The 13,562-nt window shown below is 42.9% G+C and overlaps 1 protein-coding gene across 2 annotated transcripts in view; it reads right to left on the reverse strand.

Moving 5' to 3' along the window:
• Positions 1–3,683: 3,683 nt before the first annotated feature.
• LOC124279902 (AP-4 complex subunit epsilon-1-like) overlaps positions 3,684–13,562 on the reverse strand; it is a 54,325-nt gene continuing 44,446 nt past the window's right edge. For both annotated transcript variants that reach the window (XM_046715783.1, XM_046715784.1), the window contains exons 12-15: positions 12,133–12,265; positions 11,645–11,756; positions 6,864–6,929; positions 3,684–4,294 (exon numbers count right to left, since the gene is read on the reverse strand). In XM_046715783.1, the coding sequence (XP_046571739.1) occupies positions 3,788–4,294; positions 6,864–6,929; positions 11,645–11,756; positions 12,133–12,265 (818 nt within the window). In that variant the 3' untranslated portion in view covers positions 3,684–3,787. The remainder of the gene's footprint in view (positions 4,295–6,863; positions 6,930–11,644; positions 11,757–12,132; positions 12,266–13,562) is intronic.

Raw genomic sequence — 13,562 nt, forward strand, 5'->3', positions numbered from 1 at the left:
GCATGAACGAAGATGTCTCAACCGGATGTAGCGATCCTCATGGGCGGCAGTGGTAACTCAAGGTCGACCTGACCTGGGTCTGTCATTAACACTCCAAGTATTGTTGTATCGGTGCCATAGGTTTGAGATGATCTGTCTGGACACACCGAAGTGCTTTGCCACCTCATGCTGTGATGCTCCTCCTGCGATGCTGATTTGAACGTAATTAAATGATATACTGCAGTGAAAGTTTAATGTGGCGGTGTTCAAGACTGTCAACCGGAGAGGTCCTAATAGCTCCGAGGACTTGGTGGTGGATAGGGTTCTCACTCACTTAGCCAGAGTCTACCGAAAAAGGTATAGTTAAGACAACATTGCACTATGGCTCGGTGAGAGATGCGAGCCGGGTAATCAGCATTAACCACTGAAGCGTGAGCCTTTGTTTAAGGGTTATAGTCTTTACCTATTTATTAATATGTTAACATTTTTAGCCACCATTTTTCATAATTTTCCTAATGTAATACATCTTTTGCTTCAACATATATTTATTTACAATTTACTGAACCTCAAGGGCCTTCAGTCACTTTGTTTTCAAGTATTTTATGTGACGGTCAAATAGGGGTCCCAAGAACTTGGCCGATCTTACTACCTTGATGGGAGTACCATCTAAAAATAACTTTGGATCCTTGTGCGGTTTGTATTTACGACAAAAGTGAATACAAGTTGCGCTCCATGGTTTTACAAACACAGCTTGTTAATGATATAGGGCGGTAATCTGAGGGATCAGGGTGGTCCAGGCCAAGCTTTGCTATTGGGATGCCAATGGCATAACGCCATAAAGGAGGAAAGTTTCCGGTTGTCCAATTTTCATCAAATATATTGAATAGTGTTTCTAAACATGAACCAGGAAGGGGTTTCAGAAGCTGATAATGAATACCATCACCTTCTGCCGCAGTGTCGTGAGCCTGCCAAAGGACCGTGCGTAATTCATAGAAAAACGTTTCATTGTAATCCTCACCATAATCGGAGCTAAAATTGACCGGTTTCTTTTCTTTTTGGGTTTCGTATTTCTTGAACTGAGGGTTGTGATTTGACGATGAGGAATGGTTTGCCAAGTCAGTTTGCAATTTCAGATTTATTCGTTAATAGATACTTAAAATCTTTGAGATGGCGAGCACCAGATATTTTTCTTTTGCCCTTAATCTTTTGAATCATGTTCCACAACGTGGACATGGGTGTGGAGTGCGGGAATTGATGTTGGATACGTATTTCTTCCATGACTGACCTTTAGTTTATTTCAAGGTTCGTCTTATCCTGCCATTTGTCATTTCGACTGCATTCAGGTAAATGCATGGTAGGATGTTGGCGGAAGTATTTTCTGCTTTCTGCCCATTTTATCTAGCTTGTTTGCTGGTTGTATCAAACCAAACGGTTATGAATGGGTTCGCCGCCATCAGCATTTAAAAGGTCTGAACATGTTCCATGGGATCAGGAAAATTCCGGCGATTGATAGGAGTAAGAATTGTTAGGAAGTGGTCACTTCCACAAAGGTCATCGTTGACCGACCATTCAAACGCACTTAAAATATTAGAATCCGTGAGTGATAGATCAAGAGCAGAGTATGTTCCAGTGACAAGATGCAGATAAGTGTTGGATCGTTGAAGATGCATAGATAATTTTATGAGAGGTAATCTTGTAGTTGAGGCAGATGTACTGTGGGTAGAGTTAAGGTTAAGGTGAACACCACTGATATCAGCATGTATGTTTGCTGTGTGACTGCAGTCTGTAAGTCATCAAATATAGAGCATACACCCAAGTGATTGACAGCATGAGCATCGATCTATGTGATACAGTGACGTGCATCAAGGAAGTCAGTAAGTCTGACCCTCTGCTAACATTTGCCTCCTTCGTGACAGCACTGAACCTCATGTTACATTTAAAGTGAGTGAGTGAGTGAGTTGAGTTTTACGCCGCACTCAGCAATATTCCAGCATTATGGCGGCGGTCTGTAGATACTCGAGTCTGGACCAGACAATCCAGTGATCATCAGCATGAGCATCGATCTGCGCAATTGGGAACCAATGACATGTGTCAACCAAGTCAGCGAGCCTGACCACCCGATCCCGTTAGTCGCCTCTTACGACAAACATGGATTACTGAAGGCCAATATTCTTACCCGGACCGGACGACTGATTGGCCAGTACATTGACACCAGCATAAACAGTAGTCAGCTTGAAGATGGCTTCAACATATCACTGGCCACTCTCCTACCCAGAGTTCATGCGGCCAGCCAGCATAGTACCTCTGCCACAGGCCAAAAAGATGTGACGATTCGTCACATCTTGCACCGTCCATTCAATATAATGTACATACAGGTATTTCTTAACTCTTTTATTTTTGACGAGTCTGCACATCTAATTAATCATCTTTGATAGAATGGTTTAGTTTCACTGAGAAAATATCCTAAAACGTGTAACACTATTTCGATTTGCGTAGCGATCCTTTGTTTCCATAGGTTGTACGGCTCCACGTGCTGTCATCGAAGCCGACGGAGAGCAAACGATGCAGCCAGTTTGATATCTAAATATGTAGTCATAAACCTTACTGCCGCAGTTGTAGAAGAATATATATGTAACAATTTAAAACAATGTGAAGATCGCGCCGAAAAGTTTGCGTAAGGCCAGTCTCTTCTTATTATGAATATGCGCGTTTGTTTACAAACAAGAGAAAAGTCCGGTCACGTGATATGCAAATTAGCCTGTGGCAATGATATTATGCTAAGTCATCCCTGCGCCGGAGTGTTATCACTGGCCATTATAAGTTATCACGTCGTGTCGAGGGAAATACGGGGTTTTATCAGTCCCTCGTAAGGTTGTAAGTTGTAAGGTTGTAAGGTTGTAAAAATACAACCTTACGAGGGACTGATAAAACCCCGTATTTCCCGAGACACGATGTGATAACGCATTTATCTAGCCGAATGTTTTTACTAAATCAAAAGAGAACAATACGCATCAATTTCATTCTCAGTTGTTGTGGCAAAACGTTTCCTTGCTGCCATGTTGACACCAGCTGATCGATTGACCTCAATGCAGCGCACGTTACTGAAGGCTTGGCCATGCACGCTTTTCTCACTTCGCGTGGTCACCGAGGCGTGGCAGGATAATATGACTTTTGTACTCCCTGCTCGCGGATCGTGACGGGTGTACATGATATTTTATCAGAGTCACGTGAACCAATAAAAATCGACATTCTTACATGAGGCAGGATTATGTTGTATATTGAGTATCCGGCAGGAGGAGATGGTTTTGTGAATAATCTTGTATCTAACAGGCAGCTACTTTCACAGACCAATGATGTTTCAACCAAAGTAATACTTGTGTAAATCCATTCACCATTTTAGTGACATCTGTTACAAATGCAATACCGATTTCAAACAATCTGAAGAAACAAACCTGACTTTTGTTCCGTTGTCATTTTGGATAAGAAAGGCTTAAAGAAATAAAATAACCAGAAGCCTTGTGAGGAGACAAGGGATGTCAGAATGCTTGGTCTCACATTTCTCAAATACTCACTCAGTAATTACCACACCAGTACATCATATATCATTTTTCATTGCCTCACCATAGAGGGTCATACACCATTAAGTAGACAATAATTCCTGAAGAAAGGGTTTAGTGTATGAAGCAACAACTGAAGTCAGTAGGTCCTATTACTCCTATGTTTAATGTACAAAGATAGAGGGGGTCCAAACATTCCTGACAGGGGAAGGCCTTGAGCACCCCAGGAGCTGGTGGTGTTTCAGTCAGTATCAGCTGTCAGATGTGTAGTAACTGCTGTATAAACTACTCCCCTTCTCGCTTCCCTTTGTGGGGGACTCTGTGTCACAACCAAAGACATCCTGCTCCTTTTCAGTAAACTCATCATAAATACTGGAATGTGTGACTTCCCCTGACACAGCATCAGCCTCGCCACTGTATAATGACTCATATTGCACATGCTGAGGTGAGCTCTCATTGGCCAACCAGATTTCCCTACGCTCTGATTGGCTGGAGGTAAGGGATGCCTCATCCTGATTGGTTGTTGCTGCTCTGACATCGGACACCTCTGGTTGTGATGGTAGATGTTTTATGGAGGGATCCTGCCCCCAGCTTAAGACCCCAAGGGAGTTGTCTCCAGGGCAGCTCTGCTGGTGTGTGGCGCTGAAGGCCCTCCATCCCGATGTGTCTGATGTTGGTAGGTTGCTGCTGTCCGCCAACCATCCTGTACTTCCACTGGACTCTTCATCATCTAATGTGGGTCGTATTTCTGAGCTTCCCTGAACAACAAGAGTTGATTGTTAGTTGGTGAATGAATCAAATCTGGACAAGTTAAAAACAAGAATTGATACAATTTTCAGTAATTCAGAGGTGCATCATCAATTGTTTATGGAGGTTACAAATGATAGGACAACCCAAATCTTCAGACGTGGCTCAACACACTTGATTCTGTTCCTGAAGTATCTACATTCACTGATACCCTGGGACTACCCACATCTTCAGACATGGCTCAACACACTTGATTCTGTTCTTGCAGTATCTACACACACTGATACCCTGGGACTACCCACATCTTCAGACATGGCTCAACACACTTGATTCTGTTCTTGCAGTATCTACATACACTGATACCCTGGGACTACAGACATCTTCAGACATGGCTCAACACACTTGATTCTGTTCCTGAAGTATCTACATACACTGATACCCCAGGACTACAGACATCTTCAGACATGGCTCAACACACTTGATTCTGTTCTTGCAGTATCTACATACACTGATACCCTGGGACTATAGACATCTTCAGACATGGCTCAACACACTTGATTCTGTTCCTGAAGTATCTACATACACTGATACCCTGGGACTACAGACATCTTCAGACATGGCTCAACACACTTGATTCTGTTCCTGAAGTATCTACATACACTGATACCCTGGGACTACCCACATCTTCAGACATGGCTCAACACACTTGATTCTGTTCCTGAAGTATCTACATACACTGATACCCTGGGACTACAGACATCTTCAGACATGGCTCAACACATTGATTCTGTTCCTGAAGTATCTACATACACTGATACCCCAGGACTATAGACATCTTCAGACATGGCTCAACACATTGATTCTGTTCCTGAAGTATCTACATACACTGATACCCTGGGACTACCCACATCTTCAGACATGGCTCAACACACTTGATTCTGTTCCTGAAGTATCTACATACACTGATACCCTGGGACTATAGACATCTTCAGACATGGCTCAACACATTGATTCTGTTCCTGAAGTATCTACATACACTGATACCCTGGGACTATAGACATCTTCAGACATGGCTCAACACACTTGATTCTGTTCCTGAAGTATCTACATACACTGATACCCTGGGACTATAGACATCTTCAGACATGGCTCAACACACTTGATTCTGTTCCTGAAGTATCTACATACACTGATACCCCAGGACTACAGACATCTTCAGACATGGCTCAACACACTTGATTCTGTTCCTGAAGTATCTACATACACTGATACCCTGGGACTACCCACATCTTCAGACATGGCTCAACACACTTGATTCTGTTCCTGAAGTATCTACATACACTGATACCCTGGGACTATAGACATCTTCAGACATGGCTCAACACACTTGATTCTGTTCTTGCAGTATCTACATACACTGATACCCTGGGACTACAGACATCTTCAGACATGGCTCAACACACTTGATTCTGTTCCTGAAGTATCTACATACACTGATACCCTGGGACTACCCACATCTTCAGACATGGCTCAACACACTTGATTCTGTTCCTGAAGTATCTACATACACTGATACCCTGGGACTACAGACATCTTCAGACATGGCTCAACACACTTGATTCTGTTCCTGAAGTATCTACATACACTGATACCCTGGGACTATAGACATCTTCAGACATGGCTCAACACACTTGATTCTGTTCCTGAAGTATCTACATACACTGATACCCTGGGACTATAGACATCTTCAGACATGGCTCAACACACTTGATTCTGTTCCTGAAGTATCTACATACACTGATACCCTGGGACTATAGACATCTTCAGACATGGCTCAACACACTTGATTCTGTTCCTGAAGTATCTACATACACTGATACCCTGGGACTATAGACATCTTCAGACATGGCTCAACACACTTGATTCTGTTCCTGAAGTATCTACATTCACTGATACCCTGGGACTATAGACATCTTCAGACATGGCTCAACACACTTGATTCTGTTCTTGAAGTATCTACATACACTGATACCCTGGGACTATAGACATCTTCAGACATGGCTCAACACATTGATTCTGTTCCTGAAGTATCTACATACACTGATACCCTGGGACTATAGACATCTTCAGACATGGCTCAACACACTTGATTCTGTTCCTGAAGTATCTACATACACTGATACCCTGGGACTATAGACATCTTCAGACATGGCTCAACACACTTGATTCTGTTCTTGCAGTATCTACATACACTGATACCCTGGGACAATAGACATCTTCAGACATGGCTCAACACATTGATTCTGTTCCTGAAGTATCTACATACACTGATACCCCGGGACTATAGACATCTTCAGACATGGCTCAACACACTTGATTCTGTTCCTGAAGTATCTACATACACTGATACCCTGGGACTATAGACACTTCAGACATGGCTCAACACACTTAATTCTGTTCCTGAAGTATCTACATACACTGATACCCCAGGACTACCTACATTCACTGATACCCTGGGACTATAGACATCTTCAGAAATGGCTCAACACACTTGATTCTGTTCCTGAAGTATCTACTTACACTGATACCCTGGAACAGGGCAGAAGCAAGATCTTGTTGTTTTTGACCTTCTGGGTTGTGACCAATCTGAAACCATTAAAATGTACAGTTGTAAATATATGCATTTGAATTAACAGGCCCTTCTGTTAATCTTAAACGAACACTGATCTGTCTGACCTAACTCTAACCCTAACACGGATATATGGTTTCAACCAAGCAGCCAAAGTCACCTAGGTCTCACTTGCTGCATGTATGAACTGAGGACAGAAACTCGGAGATAATGTTTATATGCATATTCCCATATCAAAGAGCATGAGTTAATAATTTCTGCAACCTAAATAAGCAGATGATGGATGGATGTTCAGCTGCTGCTGTCGCTGGCAGGTTTTCGCACCCATGAGAACAGAAGCTAGATTCTTCCCTCAATTTCATGCAGTCTGCTTCCAGGTGCTCCTGCAGATGTCAAATGCCTTCACATAGATTGATATATCTACTTTAGAAGACTCATGGCCATATAGAGATCTTCACTTCCGTACAAATCTGCAGATATTCTCACTGGCATGGTTCAACAGCAGCCTTGCTAAGGCTAGGTAACTACACTGGAATGAAAGCAGTGATAAACGCCATACTCCACTGGACCAGCATTTTGAAGAATGCTCATCTGACGGTATATACAGTCACCTCCTCAGTGGCGTTCTACATCCACAGAAGGATCAATAAGGTCGGCGAACCTTCTGGACCTCTGCTTTCAACTGGCCAGCATAACAGTCAACCTGACTGTCCACAGCAGAGTATGCCACATTCCAAGAACCAAGAATGTGATAGCAGATGCACTATCCTGTCCAAAGCAGCCATTCTCAACAGACTGGATGCTACATCCAGAGATCTTCAAGCAGATCATACGAGAGATGGGAGCACCATTAATAGACCTCTTCGCAACAAGGGTCAACTGATAACATTCGTCTCACCAATACCAGATCCATGGGCATGGGCAACGGACACGCTAAGCATCTCCTGGCAAGGACTAAACGCTTACGCGTTTCCACCACCAGCTCTAATACCGAGGGTGTTGCAGAAAATCAGTCAGACGAGAGACCTACCACTACTTGGGGCACACCTTACTGGCCAGCGAGAATATGGTTCCCTATTCTCATACAAGACCTAGGACTGCCTCAACTGCAACTACCAGAGTGGACGAATCTACTAGTACATCCTCACACAAAGCAGGCGCACGGCAACCCAGAGGTGTTCCGGTTACACGTGTGGACTGTATCAAGGCATGCTTGAACAAGAGAGGATATTTCACCAGGGCAGCGAAAGCAGTCACACTAGCTTTACGCAAGTCTACACACAACTTGTATGACGGCAAGTGGCGACACTTCGAGATTTACGCTTCGAGGACTGACTTCACAGCCATGAAAGTGACACATCCTCAAGTGGCGGACTACCTTTGTCAACTAGACAAACGAAGCGGTTAAAAGGGTCAACACTCTCAACATACCTAGCAGCATTCAGCTCAGTTATCGCCATGATGACGAGTGCAACGGACGAAAGTACCAGAGTTACTGGCCTTACTACGTCTTTTTAATTGGAGGACCAACAACAGAGATTTAAAGCTCCGGCGTGGGACCTCAACGTAGTTCTACGACACCTCACTAGTGACATCTAAGAGCCATTACAGAGAACATCATTCGAGTTCTTGACGCAGAAGACGCTGTTCCTGATAACTTTAGCAACAGCAGCAAGGATGTCGGAAATACATGCTCTGGACTTCGAGAGAACACGATTTGATGCAAATCAAAACATCGTGCATATGGGACGGAGATATGACTTCATAGCAAAGAATCAACTGCCAGGTCAGCCAGACAGACAGTTCCACGTCCCAACACTATCATCAGTCCTTGGACCACAGGATACGCAGGTCCTATCCTTGTGCCCAGTGAGAGCATTGAAAGTCTACCTACAACGATCCAGGTCCAGGAACCGGGATTCAAGCGTCTTTTCGTCTCGATATCGACAGCGACACAGACGGAGGTCTTTCACACTAAGATATCAGGCTGGATCAGAACTGTCATACTACGGGCCTACAAAGCAGCAGGACTTGATCCTCCAAGAGCCTCTAACCCACATGAAGTTAGAGCTCTGCCGTCAACGCACGCTCTACATGGGAATCACTCTATCAGGACGATAATGGAGGGCTGCTTCTGGAAATGGGACATGGTGTTTGCCAACCACTACCTGAGGGACATCGCCACTGAGGACGGCTCTGGCATTCACCATATCGGGCCACTTGTTGTAGCACAACAATTGACAGTCCCACAAAGGCGCTGAGACGGAGTCTCGCCCTTTTATCACATGACTTACAAAGCCTACACTCAGCAGAGTTCTGCTTAAGTCTCAATGCACGTCTAACGACTAGCATAAGTGATATGACCCAGTACTTGTAAGGATACTCGTACAGAAAAGGGTCGCTTCTCCACTTGGTGCTTGCATCAAGAAATGGAGTCGCAAAAATCCACATAAAATGTTAACAGAAGAAAGGACCAAAAGTTAACTATTGTGGTCCCCCCATCAGAGAAAGCTGGAAGTGAAAGGTTACAGCAGCAGCAGAGCCTAACAGTAAAAGAAGTGCTACCAGGAAGTTCCCATAGGGGGGTATGTAAGACGTAAATCACTACATGGAATCCAGAAGTGGCTTGACCCACCACCAACTCCGTCGGATTCTACAAGCAATTAAGCATGAGTCAGGATAAGGGAAAATATGTAATTTTCTGAATAAAATTGATATTTTATACTTATCCTGACTCATGAGGTAAGCCCTCCCAACCTCCCTGCTAGACACTTTGGATTTCCCTGTAAATTCAAGTGTCGGGCTAGTAATTCGGAGAGAGTGAAGCATGGGATTACGGTGGCGCCGCTTTCCTGCCAAAACGGCCACACAGATAACTCTTGGTGAGTGGTGATTTTACGTCTCTTTTTTATTGAAGCTTCAATAGGAGATACAAGTGTTCCACTAAGTTCGCAAGAGGAAGGAGACAAGCAATTAAGCATGAGTCAGGATAAGTATAAAATATCAATTTTATTCAGAAAATTACATTATTTGTGTCAAAAAAATATGTTTCTGTATTTCGCTTGCCGTTTAACAAAAACCTCAAATTCGATCATTTTATCATAAATCACGAGTTATCTCCCTTCATGAGGGATCACAGAAAAATAAAGGCGGAATGCTTTGCGTCTCACATTTTTGTTTCTCGTTTTTTGTTATTTTCTATTGAATGTTGGTTTTTAATGATATGCTACATAAAGAGATCTTAAGGGTAATAAATTCGTCACACAGTGTTTTGAAAGGGTGTACGGGAATGTAAGGCAAAAAACAGCCTCACGAAACACGGAATTTACAAGGGTCTTACAGTCCTTTACACAGTTCCAGAACACTGTGTAACTGATAATATTCCGCTTGTCTTAGGTCGATCCATATATTAAGCATTGAGCATAAACTTAACTGAATCATATAACTGCTCTGATTTATTTATGTCGTATATCGTCTGTCCCAAGTATTGATGATAGAGCAGGGATATCAAACTGTCTGTCAGGCTGTCTTGGAAGTTGGTTCTTGCTACTAAGTGCCATCTGAGACCAAGATGGACTGCAGCATGTTCACCCATGTCAATCCTTGTTCAACCGAATTCAACAGCATGAATCTCGGACATTCTAGCTGCTGTGGCTAGTGAGAAACAATGTGTTCTGAGTGAGGAACTCAAAATCTGCTTGTATACATCACTAGTAAAGTCGAACCATCAAGATATCTGGTACTTCTCAGGTGACATAAATATTCTACAACTTGAGGATGAGTGGCCTCAGTTGCTGAGAACTCCTTCAGCGATGCAAACTGGCCCAAATTCTTCCATTTATCATCATATATCATGGTATATCTTCTCAATGCTAAAGAGACAGCTTTGGCTGCTCTAGCTGAGTACCCTCTTCAAGTAAGGCCGTTCGTAATATGTTCCATATGTGAAACTCGAAACTCTCCGGATTCCTGTGTGGTTGCCTTGTGTGTGGATGTAGAAGAAAGTTTGGCCAGTTCAAAGTTTTAGACTTGGTTTTCCGGTTACTGCCTTCAGGTCTGCAAACCACATTCTCAATGGCACGAAAGGCGCTACAAAATCGTCTCAAGTTCATTGTTTGTCAATATTTTCTATGACTTTAAGTATTAACGCTGGTGGAGGGGACGTATATGCGTGAAGACATTCCCAGGATATTGCTAGGCGTATCAACGGTCCATGCCAATAGCGTCTGGGTTAGGGTTAGGGTTAGGGTTAGAGGGGAACAGAAACTACATTTAGAACTTAAACTGAAATTAGCATGATGCAAGAAGAACAAGTAGGGTGTGGGTCACAGTTGGAAATTCTGAATTTACATGCTGAGTACGTTTTCATGAGACCCACAAAACTTTCACAAGTCTGAAAAATATGGCTAATTAAGTAAAAATTTTGAAAAATAATTCACAGTTATGATGTACAAAGGATATATGAAGAAGACCCAGCATCAATTTTGATGGATGACTCATGATAAAAGAGGAACAGCTTGGATTGGAGGAATTTAGGCAAAGACAGAAAGATAGACATACACAGACGCATAGACAGACACACATAGGCAAAGACAGAAAGATAGACATACACAGGCGCAGACAGAAACACATAGGCAAAGACAGAAAGATAGACATACAAAGCAGACGGACATAGACCAATAGACAGACAGACAGACAGTCAGTCACTGACAGGATGGGATGCTGATGATACCTTTGTTCTATGTTCTGCTTGCTGGTGTCTGACAGCCTGGGTGGGGTCCGCCTCAAGGTACCCCTCCCTTCCCCACACCCGCCTTACGCCGGACATCTTCAGGCCAGCCTCTCTGGAACACAGAGGTAGTACAGGCTTCCTCAACACTCCACAGTGAACCAAGTCTCAAGTTTTAATGAAGAGCAAAAATATTATCAACATTAATGAGAGTAGACAGATTTTTGTCAGATAGAGAATTATTTTTGGTGACAGCTTCAAGGTAGATGTTTTCTATATTTTTTCACAACACAACTTGTCATGAGACATCAATTAATAGATTGAGCAAAGGACGATTACAAAATGTCTTCTTCCCACACTTTCTTTCTATCCTAGGCTCCCCCCACAAACAAAGCAACAGTGGTTGTACATCCATGTTAATGAATCAGTAGAGATACATGCAGTGTTTTCTTTGTTGAACGTGACCCACGGCACCTCATGCTGCCTCTTACCCTGTCTTGTCAGATCCCTCGGACAGATTGGAAGTGAAACTGTCCCCTCTCAGTGAAGACCTTGGGGAGTCATACTTGGCAGGGGAGACAATCCCATGGTAGAGGGAGCTGTACCCTTCTTCGGCGGTAGCATCTGGAACAGAAACAAACAGCCTTCTTTTATGTGGTGACCAGGATATAACTGATGGTGACCCGAATATATCTGATGTCACCTGTATGCAACTGATAGTGACTTGTAAGACTGATGGTGACCTGTAAATAACTGATGGTGGCCTGTATATACCTGATGGTGACCTGTATATAACTCCGCCATATAGCTGTAATATTGCTGAGTGCAGCGTAAAACTAAACTCACTCACTGTATATTACTGATATTAACCTGTATATAACTTATGGTGACCCATATATACCTGATAGTGAACTGTATATATTTGATCGTGACCTGTATTTAAGTGATGGTGACCTGTATATAACCAATGGTGACCTGATGCATATGATGGTGACCTGTATATATCTGATGGCGACCTGTACATGGCTGATGGTGACCTGTATATAACTGATGGTGACCTGTATATTACTGATGGTGACCTGTATATAACTGATGGTGACATGCATATAACTGATCGTGACCTGTATATATCCGATGGTGACCTGTATATAACTGATGGTGACATGCATATAACTGATGGTGACCTGTATGTAACTGATGGTGACCTGTTTATAACTGATGGTGACCTGTATATAAGTGACGGTGACCTGTATATATCCGATGGTGACTTGTCTATATCAGATGGTGACCTGTATGTAACTGATGATGACATGTATGTAACTGAAGGTGCATATAACCTGATGATGACCTGTATGTAACTGATGGTGCATATAACTGATGGTGACATGTATATTAGTGATGGTGACCGGTATGTAACTAATGATGACCTGTATGTAACTGATGGTGACCTGTATGTAACTGATAGTGACCTGCATATAACTGATGGTGACCTGTATATAACTGATGGTGACATGCATATAACTGATGGTGACCTGTATATATCCGATGGTGACCTGTCTATATCCGATGGTGACCTGTATATATCACTGATGGTGACCTGCATATAACTGATGTGACATGTATATAACTGATGGTGACCTGTATATAACTGATGGTGACCTGCATATAACTGATGGTGACTTGTATATAACTGATGGTGACCTGCATATAACTGATGGTGACCTGTATGCAACTGATGGTGACCTGCATATAACTGATGGTGACCTTGATGGTGACCTGTATATAACTGATGGTGACCTGCAACTGATGGTGACCTGTATATAACTGATGGTGATGCTTTGTACCATAACTTCTATGGTGACCTTGTATATATCCTGTTATGGTGACCTCTAACCTGTAATTCTATATCCGATGGTGACCT

The sequence above is a fragment of the Haliotis rubra genome, unplaced genomic scaffold (genome assembly GCF_003918875.1).
Source record: "Haliotis rubra isolate DU_JTF1 unplaced genomic scaffold, ASM391887v1 Scf258, whole genome shotgun sequence".
Classification (NCBI taxonomy): Eukaryota; Metazoa; Mollusca; class Gastropoda; order Lepetellida; family Haliotidae; genus Haliotis; species Haliotis rubra.